Source organism: Aethalodelphis obliquidens, unplaced genomic scaffold, assembly GCF_003676395.1.
Source record: "Aethalodelphis obliquidens isolate GAN/ISIS:26980383/991018 unplaced genomic scaffold, ASM367639v1 scaffold9, whole genome shotgun sequence".
Taxonomy (NCBI): Eukaryota; Metazoa; Chordata; class Mammalia; order Artiodactyla; family Delphinidae; genus Aethalodelphis; species Aethalodelphis obliquidens.
The window spans coordinates 453,315-478,832 of NW_020837953.1; the positions used below are offsets into that span (position 1 = coordinate 453,315).

A 25,518-nucleotide genomic window follows, 5' to 3' on the forward strand; every position below is an offset into this window, starting at 1 on the left:
TACTGGAGGCTCTAGGGGAGAATCCATTTTCTTGGCTTTTCCAGCTTCTTTTTAAATTGGGTTAGATGCCCCTCTGTTGTCCTTCTGTAGTAACCTATGCTTCCCACTAGCATGGCACTGATGATTTATGATTATGATGATCTGTTTTAAAAACAATACTTCTTAAGTTCATTGATTTGAACCTTATTGTGACACATTACAAACTAATGAAGAAAAGTAATGTGACAGATATCTGTGTACTCAGCACTGAGATTAAATACATGTTAGTAATTTGCCAAACATGTTTCAGATTTCTCTTTTTTCTTTTATGAAATAAGAAGTTATGATATAACTAAAGCTCCACCCCTCCCAAACCCTTCCTAAAAGTAAATACTAACCTCAAGTTGGTGTGGAAAAGTCTTTTTACTCTTCTGTTTCCCTTGCTAAATATAAGGCCAGGCAGGGTAGATGTGTGTTGTTTTGCTGTGATCTCTCTATTGTCCTTGCTTAGCCCAAGGATTGTGAATAATGCTCTAATGCTCGTTCAACAGCTGCCTGGATAAAACTAGCCTCAGCTTGATCGCCCTCAACTTGCCACCTTCCGAAGCAGCTCTTTCCATTTTTCGAGACAGCTCTCTGCCTGTCATTCTCACTTCAATGGAAATTTGCTCCTCAGAGAAGGGCTGAGATTACTGGGGGCAGAAGGAAACAAAGGACAGAGCATGAATTTTGGAATGAAACTTACTGGGTACTTGCCTCTCAGCAATTACTTAATCTCTCTGGATGTTTAATTTCCTCTTTTGTAAAAATGAGGTTAACAATACTCATTTAGCAGAGGTTTTGTGAGGATTAAATACAATAACAAATGTGAATGTTCCCTTTAGGGTGGAATAGGTGTTCAATAAGTGGTACCATTCCCATAAAAATAATTAAGTATTTTATCTTCTTGTTTTTCTTTCTCAGATTTTCCCCCTTGAGGGCTTTCCATTTTCTTTCCCCATTTCCGAGCTCACATGCGTCACTGTTCCTTTTTTCATTCCGTTTCCCCAGACTGGAAGGAAACTCCACCATGTACGGCCTGACATGGTCCAGGTGCCCTACAAGGTACAACTGTATCCAATCCTGAATATTCCAGCTTTCTTGTCCTCTTTACTTTCTTAAATGTAGGTCATAAATCCTTTAGCATCTGTGATATACTCTCTCTAACATGGCATCTGTGTTGGAATCGTCCTTCCCATTCTATCTATAAGTTACTTGAAGGTTGGGGCTATGTCTTATGGTTCTCTATCATTTCCCACACTTCTCAGCATGAGCATGCAAGATGGTATTGTTCTTGGAGGGACAGTAGTCTTGAAGGAGGATCTTATTTCCCTGTCCAGGGATTGAACATAGCCACCTGTCTACCAGGGGCTAGAGGCTAGAAGCAAAGTTCCCTGATTCTAACCCCCTTTGAAAGCAAGAATGTTTCAAGGAGGCAAAAACTGCAAAAATAAGTACAAAATGTATTATTAGAGACACAGCACACAGAGAAACAGTTTGTTTATTTAAGTCAGAAGGAGGACAGAAATACACACCCGGAGAGGAGTGGGGACATCCTGAATGAGGAGCGCAGTAAGGAGGTGATTTTAAGGAGGTGATTTAAATCACTTACATGGGATAGTCCTTCCAGGTCTTTGTTTACATTTAGCCAATTATCTTGTTTCTTTTTTCACACCTGACTGGTCCTAGGACCCTCCCCAAGATGCGTGCACAACTTTTTGCTAAGTTGGATCCCACTGCAGAGGATCCTGTGGGTGCATGTCCACACTTATTAATGGGATGGGGGGCTCCCTCCTTTTTTGAGCCCCAAGGAGACTTCCTGCACATGTGCAGACAGGGAAGTCCTCCTTGACCTCAGGAGTGAGCACCTTATCTCTTTACTTCAGCAGAGCTCAGCTTCTGCCACTAGCTTTGTCTTTGGAGTGCCTAGGTGCGAACAAAGCTTCAATTTTACTCCGTTTGACAAACACCAGCTGTCCATCCCAGGGGCCCATCTATCTCCTACCTCAGTATGACATGGACTCAGATTGCCTGAGTTCAACTCCTTGTTCTGCCACTTGCTAACTATGTGATCTTGATCAAGTAACTTCACTTTTTTAGGCCTCCATTTCCTTAGCTGTAAATTGAGTGGAATTTAATACCTACCTTATGATATAGTTCTGAGACTTAATAAGATACGTCTAGAAAGTATCTTGTACTGTGGTTCTTCCTAAGTGCTCAATAAATGCTGGCTGTCATTATGACTATTGTCCATTAAATAGTACAATGTTATATGTCAATTATATCTCAATTTAAAAAAAGACTGCTGTGGTTTATTCATGTTAATGCTAATACATTAGTCTCCTATTGCCACTGTAGCAAAGCATCACGAACTCCTGGCTTAAAACAATGCACATTGACTATCTTATAGTTCTGGAGGTCAGAAGTCCAAACTGGGTCTCACTGGACTAAAATGAAAGTACCTGCATGACTGTGTCCTTCTGGAGGATCTAGGGGAGAATCTATCTCCTTGCCTTTTCCATCTTCAAGAGTTTGTTCACATTCCTTGGCTCATAGCCCTCCATCACTCTGACCTCTGCTTTTGTCGTCCCATCACCTTCTCTGGCGCTGACTTTCCCTTCTCCCTCTTTCACTTATGAGAACCCTTGTGAGTACCCTGGGCCCCACGCATATAATCCAGGATAATCTCCCCATCCCAAATTCTTAACTTTAAAATTATTTATTTATTTATTTATTTATTTGGCTGTGCTGGGTCTTAGTTGCGACGGGTGGGATCTTCCTTGCGGCATGCGGGAGCTTCGTTGCAGCCTGCGGGATCTTTAGTTGCAGCATGCAGGCTCTTAGTTGAGGCGTGTGGGATCCAGTTCCCTGACCAGAGATCGAACCTGAGGCCTCCTGCACTGGGAGTGCAAAGTCTTAACCACTGGACCACCAGGGAAGTCCCACAAGATTCTTAACTTAATCATACCTGCAAAGTCCCTTCTGCAGTAAGATAATAAAAAGGTTCTGGGAATTACGATGGAGACATCTTTGGGGGGCATTTATTTTGCCTGCCACACCAATATAGTAAAACTCATTCATTCATTCAGCACATATGTACTCATCACATACTCTATGCCAGGCCTTGTTTCAGTCCCTGGGGTTGCAAACAAATAAAAACAATATCTGTTCTTCACATGGCTTTTAGTCTAGGGAAACCTTGAAGGCGGTGGATCTATCTTATGATGGTACTTCCCAAAATGTGGAGGGGAAATGAGAATGTCTCACATTTAACAGTTACCCAAAACTTAGTGCCATTTTGATTGATGGAGAAGCAGAAAATGGATGTAGCATGTTACTTGTTAGGTTATGCATTCCCTAGGTTTGGGTGTGTAAATCCATGTCAATTAAGTTGAGGTAGTCTTGCAATTGCTCTCCTAATGAGAAACCAATGGGAATCAGGCACACAGTTTTCAAGTGAGAAAAAGAATGTGGAAGGACAATATTGCATTTTGTTTTCCGCTTAGCACCAAGGCTTTATGTGTACATTGCAAAGATTAGGGATAAAAATTTGCTTTGGACATTGTCTATCCAATAGAGTAAGCTTATTTCATTTACCTTCTCACCCATTGGAATAAACACACTGCTGATTTTGTTTTTGTTTCTTTCACATCTATGCTTTCGATTATTGATTGCCAGGATGACCAGGGACATCGTCACATCCTATACACAGAAATAGAAAATGGAATGGGAAGAATGAGTACAGGGATGGAAAGTACCTGCCAGAATTCTTAGAGATATGGGCCTTGGTTGTAGCCTGGAACCAAGACAAAGCCAGGAAAACAGAAAAAAACAAAAATAATATTTCCAAGGGTCAAGTCAATCATGTCCTTATTTTGATTCCCTTATCAGAAATGTACAAGAAATATTCCTCTCTAGACCCTATATTTCCTGTCTACTAATTCTACCTGACTCCTTTGAACCTATGCTTTCTCTCCAGACTTCTTTTCTTTTATGTAGTCTTCTATGGCTACTAAGAAGTGAACTAATCATACCAGGAGGACAGAAGCTAGAAGGGTTTTCCTTCTTTTCAAGTACTCAACAGCATGTTACATGTTTTTGTTGGTTGCGGCCTGGGCTTGTTTGTATTTTGTCTTCTTTAGCTCTGAAAGTACCATAAATGGTGGGAGTGGCCTTCTTAAAATGCAGGAAGTTCACTCTAGCTGCCCTTTTATTTATTCATTATTTTAAAAGGTTAGATATGTGTGAGTTGCTTTGGTTTGTAGAGATCATACAGCTTATTTTGTGAAGGTTGCACTGACATTCTCTGATTCAACAAATATTTATTGGGTACCTACTGTGTGAAAGACAGGTGCAGTGGGGCAGGAGGTAGGGAAGGGAATTCACGTGTACTGAGCTGAGTATGTGCATGCACTGCAACCTTCTATGCTTATTTAATTTGCCTAAGAAGTATAAGTCATTATACTCAGAGGTTTCAGTATGGCAGATAGGTTTCTTCTTCTAGGCCAGCTCCAGTTGTCCATCTATAGCACTGCATAGAGAAGGTTTGTGAGGCTAAGCTCAAGCATGATGAGAAAGCATAGTAAGATCAATTAATAGTGTCTGCTGTGAGTGTGAGAGGAGAATGGTGACACATATGCCATGTAAACTTTCATTTACTCATTAAACTCTTACTGAATACCAGCCATGTTCTGAGCACCATGAAGGCATATGTGGATGTAAATGCAATACAAAGCAATGTGTGAGTAATGCCAGTGGAGGACCACAAACACATTGAACCAGAGAAATGTAGAGGAAATGCTCTGGATGGTCAAGAAGTCATCAAGGAACAGCTGTTACATGAACTGAGCCTTGTGTGTCAGTCAGGGTTTCATCAGAGAAGCAGAACCACTATGAGTGTTATGGAATAAGGGATTTATTATAGCAATTAGACATTACATAATTGTGGGAGGATCAGGGGAAGTAAAATCCAGAAAGTGGAGCTGGAGCATCAGAGATAAAGTCACTAACTAATCTTCCTGAAACACTGGCAATGGTAGATAAGTAGGAATTGAAAGGGAAATCTGGGAAGCCAGGATACATCTAGCTGCTGAGATGGGACCACCAAGGGGAACTGATGGAGAAGCCCATGGAGGTGGTTGACTCTGCATCTGGTGGTGGGCTGGTGGTCATCAGGGCCAGCAGTTGGGAAGAAGAGCTGGTCATGGAGCAGGGGAAATAAGACAAATTTGAACCTGCTAGCACCACTGTTTTTGACTCTTGCCGCATCTAATCAAGACTTTAATCTTCTAGAACTCTTGCAAATTCCTCTTTTGGTCAACTCTAACCTGGAAACATACAGGAAAAGAGATCCTGGGAAATGTTATTCTAGCTTAGCCAAGTTTACACAGTTCAAAATATCACATCTCAAAAAGTGGGACAAATCTGCATAAGAGAAGGAGTGAACATTGCTTGTGGGGAAGGCTTGTGAGCAAAGTTTTGGAGGTAGGAATGAGTAAGTTAGTGTTTAGGAAATCACTAGTAGATCAGCCTGGTTATAGTGAAGGGCTCATGCTGGAAGATAGTGGAAGATGAGGCTAGAAAGAAACATTGGAATCATTAATTAACAAACTCATTAATGTATTCAACCATTATTTATTGAGCACATATTATCTGCCAGGCACTGTACTAGGTGCTAAGACTACAGTGATGAATGAAAGAGTCAGATTTTGGAAGGTTTTGAATGTTAGACTAAAACGCTTGTTCAGTTTTTGACCCATCTCTTGAGAAATAGTAGACTCTTCGAATTGGAACAACTGGTCAGTTGAATTTCTGCCCTTAATTCAACTCAGCCAACACTTTAAGCGCCTTCTCTGGGCAAGCTCCTCGCAGGCACAGTATCATTGTTCTCTCAGACTGTGAAATGTGCCTGCACCTGATGATATTGATCAGAGTAGAAGTGTGAGGCACTTCCTTCCCTGGTAATTTTCTAGAATCATTTGTGCTCACATTTTACTTTATGATGTCCTCATTCCACAGCAAAAATACTTTATTAGGCACTTAAGTAAGACAAAACCCTGCAGATTAAATTGCCTAAAACCACTACATGTTTGTTAAAATAAATGTTATTTCAGAATTCTGTAAAGACGTTGATGCATAATTCACATTAGCTTATCTTGAGTAATCTGCGGGCCGTGTGCTAGTAAAGTGTAGCACAGCTTAGCGTTGTACGTTTTCTTGGCATACAGGATCTCATTTCACCCTCACAGAAGCCCTGAAAGGTGGGTGCTTCTATTAGCTCAATTTTGCAGAAAAGGAAAGCAAGACTTAATGAGATTAAGTTCCCTTCCCAGGATAATATAACTAGTAAGGGGCTAAGCTAAGCATCCCCTCCTCTTAACCACTCCACGGTCAGCAAAGGAGCCACCAACTACTCTAGAGTTTGGCAACTGTTGACTTAAAGACTCCTCCAGGTGACTCAGGAGGACCATTTTACGGCAGGAAAGACGGCTAAGAAATATTTCTCATAGTCTTAACAGATACAAGTTGCAGATAAAACATCTACGGAAGGAAATCTGCAAAGAGCAAAGGAGACCTTTGAAGTCTCTGGGCTGCCCTCCAATCGCAGGCTGGCATGTGAGCATTTCCTCTAGATTCCAAGATGTAGCCACCTGCAGGTCAAACTCCTCCTTGTGATTGTTGGATAGGTTTGAGCATTGTGTGATGGGTGCTTTGTTTTTTTACAACTAGACCCTATAGTTATTCCTGGATAATGTGGATATGCTGCCATTTCTGCTAAACAGTCAATGTAACGAGGATCTCATTGCATGGCGTGTGTACCCATGTATGAGAAAGAGCTCTGAATCTTTACAGAGTAAGAACAGAACTGAAACCAAGGACAATGTCTGACCCTTGAAGGGTTTGCCATGGAGTCGGTAGCATTTCCTTCTTTTCATTTTTATTTTACCACTTTCTGCCGCCCTGGATCCTTACTGAAGATTTCTGTCAGCTTGATAGACTCTCTGCATTTCTTGATACAAAGCCCATTCTCCTCCCTCTGCTGCATCTAGTAATAGAATCCCACATTACTTTGTAGGTCACCAAGCAGCCTTGCATTTAACACTCGTAACAGCTTACTGAGGCTGACAAGGTTAGTAATACTCTTTCTGTAATACGGAACAGGAAACTGAGGCCAAGAGAGACGAAAAGACTTGCCCAGCTAGTTAATGGCAGAATTAAGACTAGTCCCTGCTTTTTCTGCTCTGCCATGTAAATAACATCAATCTTGGGAAGGAGAGCACCATAGTTATGAGTCAGATATTTTGTTTTTTAATCCCATTTTCACATGCTGACATCCTGTTTTCTTTTGGACCCATTTAAAATTAATTTTTGGATGGGGACATGAGGTTCTGTTGTGATGGAGAGGGGGTGGACAGGAATCTAAAGTACATGTTAGCCCTATGACTAGTGGGCAGCCTTGTTTACAGCACAGACTCTCCAAACCAAATGTGACAAATGGGCAGAATCTCATAAGTATTCCAGCTCTTCACTTCCCTAGTTTGATTATATTGTACCGGATGGCATTTGGAACTCGCTTCAGGGTGCATATAGCTGAATTTTGCAATTTGCTGATACTCAATTAACTGGAGTAGCAACACATTCAGTCTAATGGGGGCCAGACAGAGACTGCATAATTCTTGGGAGCACAAGCTGATTATGCAGTTAAGTGATATGCACTTAAGAGAAGTGCACCACATCTATCTGATCCCATTTCTTCCAGTAGATTCTTCATGGCACTTTCCTCCAGCCTTTCCACTTTTATGGTCAAATGTATTCTAACCTGTATCCACTTGAAATGAGAACCTTACAGTTCATACGGAGATTTGGGATTCATTTCTTTTAAAAATCAACCTTTAAAAATCTTAACTATTGGATGCAGAAATGGATAAGTATATGAGAAAGGAAAGGGGAGAATCTGAGGCTCAGTATGCGTGGGTGTTAAAGATAGGGAACAAAGCCTGAATTGTACAATTTAGGATGCTTCATTTTTAGTTTCTTTCCTTTTTTTTTTTCTTGGTTAGGAAGTTGTATTTCAAATGCAAACGTGAGATGCATGAAAAGATTTCTTTTTAAAAGCAAAGGTCTTTGCAGTCAGTATTTTTTTTTTAACTTGAAAATGGATATTATAGAAAGGGGACCCTTTTACGAGAAGCTCCAATTAAATGACAGTTCATTGCGTATAGCCAGTTTTAAGTTACTCTGATGATGATGGATTGTTAATTTAATTTGGCAGGTTTTACTGGTTTACTGTGTGCTCGCTGTATGCCCTGGATTGACCTAACTCCTTTGGGGGACCCCCAGAAGTATAAAATATGGCTGGCTGTCCTCAGCCTCCTGGGAGGTCATGACTCATGCATACAAAGTAATTGAGAAACAATAAAATGATTAGGTGTTCAAAATGGCTGGTAAAGAGACTAAAAGAAATCAGAAAAGGGAGAAAGTGAACTGAGCCGGGGTTTTTCATCACTAGAGGAGACAGAGAGAGAAGCAAGGGTTAGCGCTTCACATGTATTAGACCAACCAAAACAACTCTGTAAAGGTATACTATTCCCAGTTTACAGATGAAGAAACTGAGGCTCAGGGAGGTTGAGAAACTTGTCCATGATCAACAGGTAGTAGGAAACAGGGTGAGAATTTGGAATCAGTTTTGTCTCCATACTTCCTCCTTGGAGGTATTCAAGCAGAAGGCCATGGCAGACAGGCTGTGGAGGATTCAGACATCTGCTGGGAGAATTAACTGCATGACCAACACTCTCTCTCCCAACCCTGGGGTCCTCTGGTCTGGGAGGATTTCAAGAAGTAGGTAGGTGTTGTGGTCTCAGTTTTGAGGGAACTCCTTATTCCTATAGCAGAAGAGATGCCAGCCTTATAGATACAGCTTTTTCTGAGTTTAAATTTCTGCAAGTTCAGCAAAACCAAATGTGGTGATTGAACAAAGAATAGAGTAATTCAGTGAGACTGGGAGACTGTTATTATAGGCAAGGAAGAGAGGATGATGAAGATTAATTATCAAATTATCATCAAATCCCCTTTCCCTAAAGGTGAAAGTGCTCATGGCCCAGGAATGGGGAGCCAGGTGTGACTGGGCCCAGCTGGGATCAAATTTGTCCCTGTCTTTTAGGTTTATATCAACAGCACTTTGGGGCTTTCTGCCAGTCGATAATTTACTCTTCACCTGTATTAGCTTCCTCTTGCTGTGTAACAAATTATCATAAGCTTAGTGGCTTGAAAAAACACCATTTGTTATCTCACAGTTTCTGTGGGTTTGGAGTACATGCATGGGTTAGTAGATCCCCTTGCTCAGGATCTCACAAGACTGCAATCAAGATGGCGTCAGGGCTTCATTCTCATCTGGAGGCTGGACCAGGGAAGAATCTACTTCCAAGCTCATTCAGGTTGTCGGCAGAATTCGGTTCCTTGCAGCTGTAGGACTCGTGGTGGCTTCTTTCTTCAGTGTCAGCTTGCTTTTGGAAAGCACTTTGTAGTTTGCAAATGCTTTTCCATTCTAAAATTAACCACAAATATGCTCTTCTCAGCTAAGGGTTTTATCATTCAAACAGTTGCCCAAACCAAAATTCTGAAGGACACCCTTGATTTCTCAATTCATCAGCAAGTCCTATGGCCTATACCTCCAAAATAAATCCTGAATCCAATAACTAGTTTCCATTTCACTGTTACCATCATTGTCTAAGCCACTGGCATCTCTCACCAAGCCTACTGCAATGCCCTTCTCACTGCCCTTCCTGCTTCCCCTCTAGACTTCCCCAAATCCATTCTCCACTAAGCAGCCAGGATGGTCTATTAAAGGTGAAAATGAGGTCATGTCACTTCCTTACTCAAAATCTTCCCATGACTTCTCACTGTTATTGAAATAAAATCCAAATTCCTATTCCTTCCATGATCTGGCCCCTGCTAACTTCTGATTTTATTTCCTACCACTCTTCCTCCTGGTCATGAACTTTTGGCCACACTGACTTCCCCAAGTGAACTCACTGTGCCTGGACCTGCACATGACTGCCTGCTTTTTATTATTCAGGTCTCAGTTCCATGTCATCACTTTACAAAGAACATCCCTGACCACATTTTGCAAAATAACAACCACCCCTCAGTCTAAAATCATCCTTCATCTCATTACTCGATTTCCTTTTTCTCATAGCGCTTATTACTATACAAAATATCTCCTCCCTTCCTCCCTCCCTCCCACCATCCCTCCCACCCTTCCTTCCTTCCTTCCTTCCTTCTTTCCTTCCTTCCTACCTTCCCACCCACCCTCCCTCCCTCTCCTTCCCTCTACCTTTCTCTCTCCTTACTTACGTATCTGTTTTTTACATAATTATTACTTTCTCTTCCTTCTAAAATATAAGCTTCATGAGAGACTTTCAGCACTATGCCTGGCACATAATAGATGTTCAGTAAAAATTTTTAGAATAAATGAACCTTGTAATGAGAGCAAGAAAGGGATTATTATTTCCTATTTTAATGAAAAATATTAGGTCACTTGCCCAAAGTGAAAGTATTGTCCAGTGTTTACCCATGAGCTCTCCAAAGTTCAGGACCATGTTTTATACATTTTTGTATAAATGTATACACAGTCTCTGGCATATAGTCCCTGGGAATAGGACAGAGTAGTGGTTAGTGAGTTTGAGTCCTGACTCTGCCATTTACTGTGTGACCCTGGGCAGGATACTTAACCTCTTTGAGGCATGATTTCCTCATGTGTGAAGTAGAAATAAAAATAGTACATACTTCATAGGATTATGAAGATCAACTCAATTCATACAGGCAAAGCTGTTAGCTCGGTGTTTGACACATATTGAGGGCTACATACTTTCTGCATTTCTTCTTTTACTTTGTCTCCTTTCTCTCTTTGTAAGCATTGAATTAATTTTGAGCTAAATCATTAAACTTTCTACACTTTTCAGACTGTTTCAAATGAGTCATCTTACTTGTTTTCAGTTTCTCTAATCCCAAGCACGGCTTTTTTCTTGACTTCAGACACAAATGTGAGTGGCATTTGCTCCATGCAAAATAGCAATGCCGACCCAACTGAAAAGGTGCTCCCCCTCCTGGCTTTCTGTGAGCTTCATGGTTAAGAGGTGCAGCCCAGATGAAGAGGGAAGGAACTGCCAAGGCTGGATAAGGTTTCGCCTTCAATTGTGAGCAGAAATGTTTCAGGCCTTAGGCGGTTTCCAGGGAGTCCAGCTTCGTGCTGGATCTTCAGACTCCTTCTTATTCTGTCAAAATGGAGAGAATGCTCCTTTCCCTCCTCTCCTTTTATCCTCTTTCCTCTTTCTTTTCTCTCTTTACCCAGTCACTGCCATCTTCCCTCTTCTGCTTCCCGCATCTAGGTCAATACAATACCTCAACCCAAAATCTGTCTGCCTTTGAGTCTATTTACCAAGCCTCCTGCCAGAGATGCAGCAACGAGAAGCAGGGTTGCAGAGCATCAGATGGGAGTCAGGCAGTTCTGTTTGCAAATTCCTGGTTTTGCTGCTTAGTCGCTCTGTGACCTTGGGCAAGTTCTTTAACTTCTTGGTGCCTCTATTTCCTTATTAGTAAAATAAGAATAATAGCTACCTCACGGTGTAGTGTGCTTGTGAAGATTTAAGAGGTAATCTGTGCATATTAATAAGCACTTAGTAGGTGTCTAAGATATATTAGTTTTATCTCCCATCCCTATGCCCCAACCAAATGGACAGATATTAATTTCAAATCAGTTTCAAATCAGATTTGAAGGGTTTTTGGTTGTCTATTCATTTTTTAATGTAAAGTTGATTATTTTATTGCTAATTTGAAAACAAATGACTTTATATTGGAAAAAAAAACACCCCTTACTTACTGCAAAAGTAAGAGTCAGCCTAATGTTCACAGCAACTTTCTTCATAATAGCCAAAGACTAGAAGTAATCAAAATGTTCTTCAATAGTTGAATGGATAAACTGTTGTTATAGCATAGCCAGACAGAGGAATAAAATGGAAATCAGCAATTAAAAGGAATGAACTATAAAAAAAAAAAGGAACTATAAATGCACACAGTAAGATGGGTGAATCTCAAAAACATTATGTTGAGTGAAAAAAGACACACACACAAAAGGGTACATACTGTATGATTCTATTTATATGAAATGTTAGAGAAGACAAATATAATCTGTAATGATAGAAGCAGATGAGTGGCTGTCCGGAGCCAGAGGTGGGAGTGGGGATTGACTGGCACAAAGAAACGTTTTTGGATGATGGAACCTCATCCAAAATGGATTTTGGAGGTGGTTATGAGTGTATTACTTGTCAAAACTCGTGGATATGTAAAATTAAAGTGGTTGCATTTTACCTTATGTCAACTCTACCTCAATAAAACTGATTTAGAGAAATAAGAATCGAGAGAAACCAACAATTTGGCTAACTCACACTTGATAAGTACCTGGTAACAGTGATTTTACCTTTCACATCTATCATCTAAGGAAAAAGGAAAAACAAATCCTTTGTTGTACAGATATTCTAGTAAGAGGTATTAGCCACTCCTTGGAATGAGGAGTTTTGGGTGTAGAGTGTTATGCTTTCATGGTTTGGGAAGAACATCTGTTGTCTCCCATCAGCTTTGTTCTTTTGTTCCCAGAGGGTATGGGGTGTGTTGTATTACTTTATAAAGCCTTCTCAAGTTCTGCCCATCTTCTTTCGCTCCCCCCCAACTTTGCCCCTTTCCTTTTCTTCCTTTCTTTGTATTTCTTTGCCTGCCAAGTTCTGTGAGGTTCTGAATCACAGAAAAACAGATCACCTCACATTAGTCTGAAAAGCCAGATTCAAACAGGAAAAATAAGCAGGAAAATTTCAGGCAGTTGTCTCGAGATAATCCAAGACAAAGTTCTGCTTTTTGCCTTGTTCTCATAATAATCTGGGTTTCTTTGCCTGAATAATTAAAGTTAGTGCTTCATTACTCTCCTCATCTGTGCCAGTGGAGAAACATGGTGAGTTCATGGGTTTTGGAATTTGTAGATCAGAAAAAATGCTTACAAAATATAGAAACACTTTGGAATTTCTTGTGGTAAACATATTTTTAAAAGAAATTATAAAGAAAATTCTCATTGTAAAAGGCCCAGAAATAATCATGTTAACTCTTTGGTGAGTATCTCTAGTTTATTTTCTATATTTTTGTTTCTTATATTTTAACATAAATACATCATGCTTTGCAACTTGCCTTTTTCAGTTTCTAATATGCTTAGAAATTGTTCATATCTGTACATAGATGAAGTTGAACCATGTGAAATTGCTATTTCTGTAGATCTAAACAGGAAGGAATTGGCAGTTTCATATAGTTAACCTAATACATCTACTCCAGTATTTTAATGTCTACATAGTATTGCATTGTATGGTTGTATCATAATTTTAAAAAATCATTCACCTATTGATGGACATTTAGGTTGTCTCCATTTTATTTTCCTAATACAAACAGAACTGTAATGAATGTGCACTCACAAGTATAAATGTATATATATACACATGTATCTTTTTGTGTATATATATATGTTTGCAAATAAATGTATATGTCTTTGTGTGTATATATATATGTATCTTTGCAAATAAATGTATGTATGCATACATACATAAATATCTTTGCATTTATATGTATATCTTTGTATGTGTGTACACACACATAATCTTTTTACATATGTATCAGTATTTCTGTAGAATAGCTTGAATAGATTCCTAGATGTATAGCTGTGGTCAAGGGTTTACACATTTCACATTTTGATCATTGTTTCCAAAGTGTCCTCTAAAATGACTTGTAACAATTTATACCCCCCCAGAATGTCCTTTTCCCCTACAGTCTCAATAATCTGATGGGTGAATTGGTTTTTGAAGCATTCTGAAATCAGTTATTATTTTTTAATATTTTTATTGGAGTATAATTGTATTACAATGTTGTGTTAGTTTCCGCTGTATAACAAAGTGAATCAGCTATATGTATACATATATCCCCATATCCCCTCCCTCTTGCATATCCCTCCCACCCTCCCTAACCCACACTTCTAGGTGGTCACAAAGCACCGAGCTGATCTCCCTGTGCTATGCAGCTGCTTCCCATTAGCTATCTATTTTCCATTTGGTAGTGTATATATGTTAATGCTACTCTCTCACTTTGTCCCAGCTTACCCTTTCCCCTCCCCTTGTCCTCAAGTCCATTCTCTATGTGTGCGTCCCTATTCCTGTCCTGCCCCTTGTTTCATCAGAACCTTTTTTTTTTTTAAGATTCCATATATATGTGTTAGCATACGGTATTTGTTTTTCTCTTTCTGACTTACTTCACTCTGTATGACAGACTCTCGGTCCATCCACCTCACTGCAAATAACTCAATTTCATTTCTTTTTATGGCTGAGTAATATTCCATTGTTTATATATGCCATATCTTTATTCATTCATCTGTCAGTGAATACTTAGGTTGCTTCCATGTCCTGGTTATTGTAAATAGTGCTGCGATGAACATTGTGGTACATGACTCTTTTTGAATTATGGTTTTCTCAGGGTATATGCCCAGTAGTAGGATTGCTGGGTCATATGGTAGTTATATTTTTAGTTTTTTAAGGAACCTCCATACTGTTCTCCATAGTGGCTGTATCAATTTACATTCCCACCAACAGAGCAAGAGGGTTCCCTTTTCTCCACACCCTCTCCAGCATTTATTGTTTGTAGATTTTTTGATGATGGCCATTCTGACTGGTGTGAGGTGATACCTCATTGTAGTTTCAATTTGCATTTCTCTAATGATTAGTGATGTCGAGCATCCTTTTGTGTGTTTGTTGGCAATCTGTATATCTTCTTTGGAGAAATGTCTATTTAGGTCTTCTGCCCAGTTTTGCATTGGATTGTTTGTTTTTTTGATACTGAGCTGCTTGTATATTTTGGAGACTAATCCTTTGTCAGTTGCTTCGTTTGCAAATATTTTCTCCCATTCTGAGGGTTGTCTTTTCGTCTTGTTTCTGGTTTCCTTTGCGGTGCAAAAGCTTTGAAGTTTCATTAGGTCCCATTTGTTTATTTTTGTTTTTATTTCCATTTCTTTAGGAGGTTGGTCAAAAAAGATCTTGCTGGGGCTTCCCTGGTGGCACAGTGATTGGGGGTCTGTCTGCCGATGCAGGGGACACGGGTTTGTGCCCCAGTCCGGGAGGATCCCATATGCCGTGGAGCGGCTGGGCCCGTGAGCCATGGCCGCTGAGCCTGCGCGTCCGGAGCCTGTGTTCCGCAATGGGAGAGGCTGCAGCAGTGAGAGGCCCGCGTACTGCCAAAAAAAGAAAAAAAAAATCTTGCTGTGATTTATGTCATAGAGTGTTCTTCCTATGTTTTCCTCTAAGAGTTTTATAGTGTCTGGCCTTACATTTAGGTCTTTCATCCATTTTGAGTTTATTTTTATGTATGGTGTAAGGGAGTGTTCTAGTTTCATTCTTTTACATGCAGCTGTCCAGTTTTCCCAGCACCACTTATGGAAGGGGCTGTCTTTTCTCCATTGTATATTCTTGCCTCCTTTATCAAAGATAAGGTGACCATATGTGCGTGGGTTTATTTCTGGGCTTTCTATCTGTTCCATTGATCTTTCTGTTTTTGTGCCAGTACCATACTGTCTTGGTTACTGTAGCTTTGTAGTATAGTCTGAAGTCAGGGAGCCTGATTCCTCCAGCTCCGTTTTTCGTTCTCAAGATTGCTTTGGCTATTCGGGGTCTTTTGTGTTTCCATACAAATTGTGAAATTTTTTGTTCTAGTTCTGTGAAAAATGCCAGTGGTAGTTTGATAGGGATTGCATTGAATCTGTAGATTGCTTTGGGTAGTAGAGTCATTTTCACAATGTTGATTCTTCCAATCCAAGAACATGGTATATCTCTCCATCTGTTTGTATCACCTTTAATTTCTTTCATCATTTTCTTATAGTTTTCTGCATACAAGTCTTTTGTCTCCTAGGTAGATTTATTCCTAGGTATTTTATTCTTTTTTTTGCAACGGTAAATGGGAGTGTTTTCTTAATTTCTCTTTCACATTTTTCATCATTAGTGTATAGGAATGCAGGAGATTTCTGTGTGTTAATTTTGTATCCTGAAACTTTACCAAGTTCAGTGATTAGCTCTCGTAGTTTTCTGGTAGCATCTTTAGGATTCTCTAAGTATAGTATCATGTCATCTGCAAACAATGACAGCTTTACTTCTTTTCTGATTTGAATTCCTTTTATTTCTTTTTCTTGTCTGACTGCTGTGGCTAAAACTTCCAAAACTATATTGAATATAGTGGTGAGAGTGGACTACGTTGTTTTGTTCCTGGTTTTAGAGGAAATATTTTCAGTTTTTCACCATTGAGAATGATGTTTGCTGTGGCTTTGTCATATATGGCCTTTATTATGTTGAGGTAATTTCCCTCTATGCCTACTTTCTGGAGGGTTTTTATCATAAATGGGTGTTGAGTTTTGTCAAAAGCTTTTTCTGCATCTATTGAGATGATCATATGTTTTTTCTCTTTCAATTTGTTAATATGGTGTATCACATTGTTTGATATGCACATATTGAAGAATCCTTGCATTCGTGGGATAAACCCCTCTTTATCATGGTGTATGATTCTTTTAATGTGCTGTTGGATTCTGTTTGCTAGTATTTTGTTGAGGATTTTTGCATCTATGTTCATCAGTGATATTGGCCTCTAGTTTTCTTTTTTTGTGATATCCTTGTCTGGTTTTGGTATCAGGGTGATGGTTGAAATTAGTTATTTTATTCAGTAAAAGATGTAAGAAAGACCTACCTTGTGCCCAGCTCTGTGCTAAACCTTAGAAGTAAATATGTGCATAATTAATATGGTCACTGCCCTCACGGTGTGTGTGTGCTGACTGGTGAAACGACTAATACACACACACACACACACACACACACACACAGTGGGAATGATTTTATTTTCATGATTACCAATCATCTCTAGCAAGATTAACTGAAAATACACCAACTGCCTACGCTGAGGGTCCACTGGAGTCAGAAAGAACAAGTGTCATGCTGGCTCCACCACTTACTATCTGAGTTTCTTGATTTGTAAAATGGAGATAATAATTGTAGTGCCCTACTATTAATAGTAGTATAATAGTAGGGTGGTTGTGAAGATTAAATGTACAATGCAAAGCACAGTGCCCAGCCCTCAGTAAGGACTCTGCGAATGTTAGCTACTGCCATTTGCCTTCATTTCAAGATCACCAGCTTCATGTGCCTATTGCTATGCCTCTTCTAATGTGGCATTAAGTACTGAATAAAAAATATTTCTTACGTGGTATGTCTAGCCCTGGGGAGACAGGGACTATCGCTTCCCTCATTTTGAACATTATACTTCTATTAGTACAACCTGGTTGCTAAGGTTTCTACTCTAAGGTTATTTTATTCTAAGAATTTTAAACATTGCCTGCATCCTCAAACAGAGGGATTGCTCATTGCTATTTTGCAAAACCCCAGTTCTTGATGAAAGAAGGGCCATTGCAATTACGAGTATATTTTCGAAGGAAGATGGTAAGGGACAACACTGTAGATATTTTTAACCAAAATAGAATGGTGCAAAGTTAAGCTATGGAGACGTTTACCCATAACAGACAAATTTCCTGCGTTTATTATTAATGTTTCAGAAAAATACTGTTTTCTTCCAGATATGTAAATTTTGTGTTCACTGTGGTAGCATAAGTAGGTTGGTGGAAAAATGCCTTGTCCAGTATGCATGACCATGAAAATAGTCCATAAACATGCAGCTTCCTTCTCTAATACATTTATTAAATCTGTACCAATTAATTGCCTGTTCGATGTTCAGGAGGCTGCAGCAACTGCTGCTCAACAGAAACTGTGAGAAAAGATCAGAGAAATGTCAACAGTTGACAATCTAACAAGAGGCCATTGTCCCCTCTGGAAACTCATTAAGGGGAAGGACTTGGGTGCATATAAATAGCCTTTGGATGGAGGCATCTCCATCAGCTGCTGAGGATACCCTGACGATGTGGACAAGTCTGGATAGATAAGTAGCAGCAAGGACATAGCTAAAATGCCACTCAAAGGCAGTGCTGCAACCAACCAGCACACTCAGACCGAGGTTTTCTGTGTTGGAATTCCATTGACACAATTATTTGTAATCAGTAAGTGGTTCAGAGGCTACCTAGAATAGGCTACCTGTTCTCTCCCCAAGGGTCCTAACCTAATAATGGTCACTGGACTCCTTTGACCATATGATGAAGTTCTAGTCTCTTTGCCCAGAAAAATAGTCCTACATATATATTCACCTAGGACTTTGCATATAATCTTTGGGGCTTCATAGATGCCCCAGAAGCTCCATGGGCCCTGGATTAAGAAACCCTGCTCTGTGATTTTTTTTTTTTTTTTTTTTTTTTTGCGCTACGCGGGCCTCTCACTGTTGTGGCCTCTCCCTTTGCGGAGCACAGGCTCCGGACGTGCAGGCTCAGTGACCATGGCTCATGGGCCCAGCCGCTCCACGGCATGTGGGATCTTCCCAGACCGGGGCACGAACCCGTGTCCCTGCATCAGCAGGCAGACTCTCAACCACTGCGCCACCAGGGAAGCCCCTTTTTTTTTTTTTTTAATCCTTTACTCCCAGCAGTGAACCGGTAGTTTTTCCTTTTCAGGATGGATGTCTACTGATCTCCCCTACATCCCACAGATTCTAGCCTTCCTTCAAGCCCAGTTCTTGTTCACACCCTAGTGCTCTGAACTCTTAGGGCACTTGGAGTTGGTAACAACTTAGTACCCAATTATGTCTAGGACATCCTGAGTCTATCATTTACATGGCATTTAGATATCCATCCTTTCAATACATATTTAATGAGTGCCTACTATGTGCCAGGCACTGTTCCCAGACAATGATTAAATTGTATTAAAATCAGGATCATATAACACAACTTGCCAACTACCCCACTAGACTGTGTGTCCTCAGCAGCAAGGACCAGATCTCCCACCTTGCCACATCTTTTTCTCTTGCCTTATTCCCACTCATCTGCAAGGGCTCCGTTCAAATGTTCTCTCTCCTGGGCTGGGTTAGGAAATCCTCTTCAGTACTCCTCTGGCACCCTGTGCTCACCACTGTTAGAACTCTTGCTGCATTGTTTTGAAGTCATCTGTTTCCATGTCCATTTCTCCCACTGTGCTTTTGTCCAGGGCAGGGTCTTACATTCAGAGCCTGGAAATGGTAAAACTCAAAATATTTGTTGAATATCTAAGCTTTCTCTCACCTCCAGGCCTTCAAACATGCTGTTCCCTCTACCTGAAATATTCTTCCTCCTTTATTGTTTGCAAATTCCTATCAGCTTAAACATCACTTCCTCAGGAAAGCTTTTTTTTTTTTTGATTCCTAGGTGAAATTATGTCCCCTCACAATATGCTCCCCCAAAGACTTTGAACATCCATTAATATTGTATTTCACTGTGATTCCTTGTTTAATATTTATATTCATTGTTAGAATATCAGCTTCATCAGGGCAGGGGCCATGGCTATCTTATTTTCCCCTGTATAGCAAAGGACTAAAACATTGTATGGTCCTTTACTATTCAAAGAGTAGTTCAGGGACAAACAGCACTGGCATTCCTTGGGAGTTTGCTGGAGATATAGAATCTCAAGCCTTACCCCAGACCTTTGGAATCAGAATCTCCAGGTGATCTCCATACACATTAAGGCTTGAAAAGCAGTGATCTACTACAAATACATTCAATAAATACCTGCTGAATGAATGACAAGTGTTGAACTGAACAAAATGGAACCAATTCAGCCTTGGTACCCCTGTTGTCCGGCACAGAGCCTGGCTCAAAGAAGGCACTCAGTAAGTGTCTGAGGAACAAATATTTTCTTCTATTCATCCATATTCACTGTGTTTTCTTCAACTAGCTTGTAAGCCAAACTTTGGGGGCCAGGGTCCTATTTTGGCCTTTTTTTTCCTTTTATTTTAAGTTGTAAAACTTTATTGAGAGATGGTTAGCAGTCAAATTTCCAACACAAGGACAGCATGCTTGGCTTCAGTCTGTCTCTGTTTAAATCTGTGGTTGTCCTTCACCAGCTTCTGGCATTTTAACAGGCTCTAGACTTGGTAGAATCTCCTTCTTGACATCAGGACCACCTCCAGGCTCATCCACAGTCTTCAAGAGAACCAGTTTCTACTGATCAGCTTCCATATCAGCCCTTTGAGCTACAGATGCTCCTTCATCTTCAATGTCATAAGCAGGTATAATATCCTGACTCTCAGTTTGTGGTTCTTCTAGTTGAGGTTGTTTATCACTGAGCTGCTGAGCAACCAGAGGTCTAACTGGCTGGGAAGACTCTCCATCATTTCTTCTTCCTGCAGATTGGGATCTTGTTCTGACATGCCCACTCATATTTCCCAACTTAACTCCCAGGAGTATTGCTATGAGGATCTATTGGCTGAGTTTCATTCAGCAAGGAAGAATCCAAATGGCAGGAACACGATCTGCCCTGCACAGCTGCTGTTGGTCTTTTTTCTTACCTCTATATCTTCTAAGTCTGCACCATATGCATGGTAAGTACTCAATAAAAACTTGAAGCTAGCCTGATACTTCGAGGTTAAGTAATACATCATCCACCAGATTGGATTCAAGGTAGCTGGTTTGAAGGGTGGGGTGTGTGTGAAATGACCTGGGACATTTTCAGTTGTGTGAGACCCTCAAGCCCAGAGAGCTGTGCTTTGAGTCTCATTCCTCATCTCCATATGGAACATCCCATGTAGGGTAAAAAATGGAGAGGCTAGAGCCATTTAGTTCTCTAGAGGCTAGAGAACTTTGCTTTCTGGCTTTCACTCTTTTCTCAGGACACTGTTTGGTTTGAAGAGGCCTAATGATGCTACTTACAAAAGCAAAAACACTGAAACAGATCCTTCTGAGTAGTATGTCTAGTATAATTGCCTCTTCCAGATTTTCTCCAGGGAAAAAGCATTTGCTTTTTGGCATTTGGTCTTAGTATTAGGACAACTTACAGACTGTGGGCAAAGGCTTTGTGAAAACAGGCATATTGTTACATAAGGTTAGGCTTTTTTTTAATGAGGTGAAAATAACATTTGGATTTAAAAATTATATTATTGCGTCTAGTGAACGCTCTTGATGTTTCAGGAGAACATTGCACTGAGTTAAACTCAGCAGATACTTCTTGAGCACCTCTTGAGTTTGGTGGTGCAGATTCAATCTTTGACCTTCAGGAGTTTTGGTCTAGAGAGGAGATTGTGTCTTGAATTTTTTTTTTAATCTATTTATTAGGCTGTCAAATCTAAGAGATTGTGGCAAGAATTTATGTTTGTTTAACACTGTGGGACTTTAGAAAGAAGAACTGGAACTCTGGAATCCTGGAGCCTTTGACCTTTAAATTGTAGATCACAAACTTTCCAAAATAGTTAAAGATTATCCTGCGATGGAGAGTCACCGTGAAATGAATGGTCATCAAAGGCCATCAAAGTCTCTCTGACTCTTCCCCTGCCTGCTCTGTGAGAGTTTCCACCATCTCAATTCCTTCCAGGTAGACCTGGAAGTTTTCAAGGATGTTCTCATATGTACTCTACCTACTGGTCCTTGGCTACTCGGTGGTGGCCACCATTTTGGTCGTATCCTTCTCTAACTTCTTGCTGTGAATCTTTTTTCATGACAAAAGCTGGTGCCCTGGACCAACACTCTAGTTGCAGGTCACCAAAAGCCCACATAGCCAGCTAGTATATATGGCCATGCCTCTGTCAGCACCTCCACCAATTCTAATGCTGCCACCCACTCTGTCTACGGATATGGTCCATACCTTTCCTCTCCTTCCCTGCCTGTGGCGAAGAGGCTCTAAAACAAAACCAGAGCACACACCTGGATCCAGTTAGCAATCTGTTCAGGAGCCAAGTAAACAAGGAATTTCTGAGTCACAGCCTTTCTATTCCCCACTTCATGTCTTCTGCTTGCTACCTCAACAGCCAAGAGATGCCTGACATGAGAAGCTCGATCTTTGCTTCAGACGTTCCCATTTTTGCTCTCATTTACCATCCCCCCCGGAGGAACCAACTTACCTCCAAATAAATTAAAGGAATCTATCCTGTAGGTGTGTTTGTAATAAGGCATATGCCTATGCTCCCCATGCCCCCAAAATTAGCCCAGAGAAACACCCCCTTTCTCCCTACCATCAGCTCTGGCTGCCAAGGAGAAGCAGATTTCCTGAGGCTGTTTGTCCTAGACCTTCCCATTCCCAGTGGGGCCTGGGCTGGCTTGTTTTATTGTCTGCCTTAGAAGGGACAGTCTGGGTTGGTCAAGAGGTTAAGAATCCCAACCTTGTACCCAGCACACAAAGCAGTTAGGATCGCAGGCTTTGGTAGCCAGATCCTGGCCCTGCCACTTTTTATCCACTCTGACCATCCCCTTATCTGTAAAATGGGGAGATCCTTGTGACAGAGGGCAGCACTAAGTACGATTGTATATGTAGTGTTTGGCTTTGAATCACAATAATCACTCAGTTATTGGTTGCTACTAATAAAAACGAAAAGAGCTAAGTGGTTTCCTTTTAATAGCAAGACATGTGATAGTAGCATTTTAACATGTCTTCCTGCCTCCGGCTTCTTATTCTCTGCAATCCATTTCCATTCAGCTGCTAGATTCATCCCCCCAGAACATTTTGATCACATTATTCCCCCATGTGAAAATGTTAGATGGCTTCCCGTTACTTACAACTGAAGTCTGAAGTCCTCCTCTTTGCACTCAAGGCGCTTTGTTCTGGCCCCAACAAAACATTACCTCCTTTTCTCCACTACACCTCTTCACACCTCCTCCACTTCAATTAAAATAACCTCCTTACATACACCCACACCCTGCACACTGTTTGTCCTTTTATCCAGAATCCAGATCTTCTCTCTTCTTTGCACTTGGCTCAAGTGCCACCTCCTCCACCAAGCCTTCCCCAGCCCCTAGGAAACCCCATAACTCTTTATGAGCCTTGGGGCACTTATCCTTTGTCACGACACAAGAATCTGCATAAACCTTGTGCTTCAAATTTATACATACATCTCCCATAGCAGATGATTAATGATGATATCTGCCTGATTCATCTCCATATTCCTGAGCCAAGGTTTCTTAACCTCACTTCTATTGACATTTTGGGCTACATAATTCTTTGTCGTGGAGGAACGTCACGTGCACTGTAGGCTGTTTAGCAGCATCCCTGGCCTCCACTCACTAGATGCCAATAGCATCCCCCCACCCCTGGTTGTGACAACCAGAATTGTCTCCAGACATTGCCAGATGTCCCCTCGAGCCCCCCCCCCCCCCCCCCCCCCCGGTTGAGAACCATTGCCTTAGACCAAGCTTGGAGGCCTGAATATGGATGGCTCTGAGTAAATGCTTATGAAAGAAAAGAAGAAGTTTGGCTTAGGTCCTTCTAAATTTAAACAGTAGTGGAACGTACAATTAATGATATGATTTTAGTAATTGGAAATAAAAGTATAGAGTTCCCATGAGAACTAAGAACTAGAGATAGAGATTTGAATGCCACCAGCATGGAATCAGCCAATAGGTATCTATTGTGTAACATAACATTTAGGAGTGTGGAGTCAGGTAGGAGTTGGGTTCCAATACTGGCCTCACCACTGTGTCACTGTAGGTGAGTACCTTAATGTCTATGAGCTTCTGTTCTCTCATTCTGTAAAACGGGCATAATAATTGTCACCCTCATGGGGTTGCTATAAGGATAAATTAGATAATGCACTTAAAGTGGTTAATAGAGAGCCTGGAATGTAGTAAGCACTTAATAATAGCACAAAAAACTATTATTAATACTGTGATTATTATTGTAATAATGATTCATGTCTAATCCTTTTGGAGGTCATGACAGTATTATTTATTTCCATCTTATAGATGGCTTGTGGTTAGAATCTGGATCTTCTGATCTCCAACTTTCACTACATCATCATTTATCTGACACAATGCAAATGGAGTCTCATTTACAGGAAGAATCTTCACTTTTTTTAAATTTGGAAACTGAGTGCTAACTGCCTACAGCAAAAATTCTTTTTCAATTGGTAAATATCATTTTCGTCTATAACTATCATTGGGAAATTCAATAACTGCTTATTAAGCACTTTGGATAAGTAGATGTGCTGGATATTGGATATAAGACACCTGGTTTGCTAAAACACAGCACCTGCATGTTTGTAGCTTACAAATCTGCAAGCTCAAAGATTCTGTCCTTTAGGCTTTAAAAAAAAATGGATTCATAAGTTTAGCAACCAGTGGGCACCAGCTCCAGGAGCACTTGATTTTTGGAGTAAAGCAGCACGAGCGGCTGCCTTGGCCTCTCGCAGAAGCCGAGACAGAAGCTGAGGGACAGGACAACAGGCAGGTGGGGAAGCCAATTTCCGCCTGAGCGAGCCAATCGGCTAAGCGTATCCATGCAGGTCAATCCACAGTCCGGCAGAATAATTCTCTTGCCTTAGAAAACAAACACCAGAGAGAAGGTCAGGAAAATTTAGCCCCGAACCTGTTCTATCACCAACAAACTGGTTGACCCAGGGAAAAAAACCTCTCCAAGCCTCTGTTTACTCATTTCAAATTCAGGGCATCAGATGAAATGAGTGGTACTTAATTAGTGCTACCCATATTGGAGGTAGAACACTGGAATAGTGTAGATGGTGCAGGATTTTTTTTTTTTTTAAGCGATTACAGCCATTAACAAAATGCCTGACAACTCATAAATATACCTGGGGGGTGAGGGGAAGCGTTTGTTATCACATTAGATCGCTGTTGTTTAACCGAGTGTTTATCCAGTGGGTTAGATCCATTCATTCATTCAGCAGTTAAGCACACTGGCTATGTCATGGGCCTGGACTGGGAATAGAAACTGCCCTTGTCCTCAAATGGGGCTTACATGTAACCAGTGAAATCAATCATAGGTTACAGGAGGAGGCATGGAGTCTTTTTTCCTCCAAATACGAACCCCTGTGCTGAATCTGATATGCCGCCGTGGACCTGGTGATGGAGATCCCTACCTCCCGACTCCTCACCGCCAGCTCCTTACACCCCTTTCCCACTGGCTGGAAAATTCTCCAGCAGTTGCCCAAGTCGCCGACACCCCTGGTTTCCGTGGCAGCAGAGGGATCTGCTTCGAGTGCTTTCGGCTTCCTGTAGGTGGAGCCAAACCCCCTGACTGAGAGGCTGCGGCCCGCTCCCTCCGCAGCCCCCGGCGGGCACTTCTCAATCCACCTCCTTCCCTCTCTCTCCTCTCTTGTGCGGTCCCTTCCACATCCCCACCAACCGAGTGCGTCGGAGGGGAAATCGTGCCAGACTTTGGAGACGGCTGCCAGGTTTCTCTCAAGTCTTGGCTTAACAAAGGAAAGCAAATTACAAAAATGGAAATTTTCAAACCAGCGTTCAGTGGTATTCAGCTCGACGTTTGGGTAGCGCACAGGCAGAGACCGCATTCGTGCTATTTTGTGATTTAAATGATA

General features: G+C 40.9%; 1 protein-coding gene across 1 annotated transcript; it reads right to left on the bottom strand.

The window, feature by feature from the left end:
- Window positions 1-20,080: 20,080 nt before the first annotated feature.
- Window positions 20,081-20,422, bottom strand: LOC113622371 (putative G antigen family E member 3). Its single transcript, XM_027110673.1, is given in 1 exon segment — window positions 20,081-20,422. A coding segment is annotated over 1 exon segment (342 nt).
- Window positions 20,423-25,518: the final 5,096 nt, after the last annotated feature.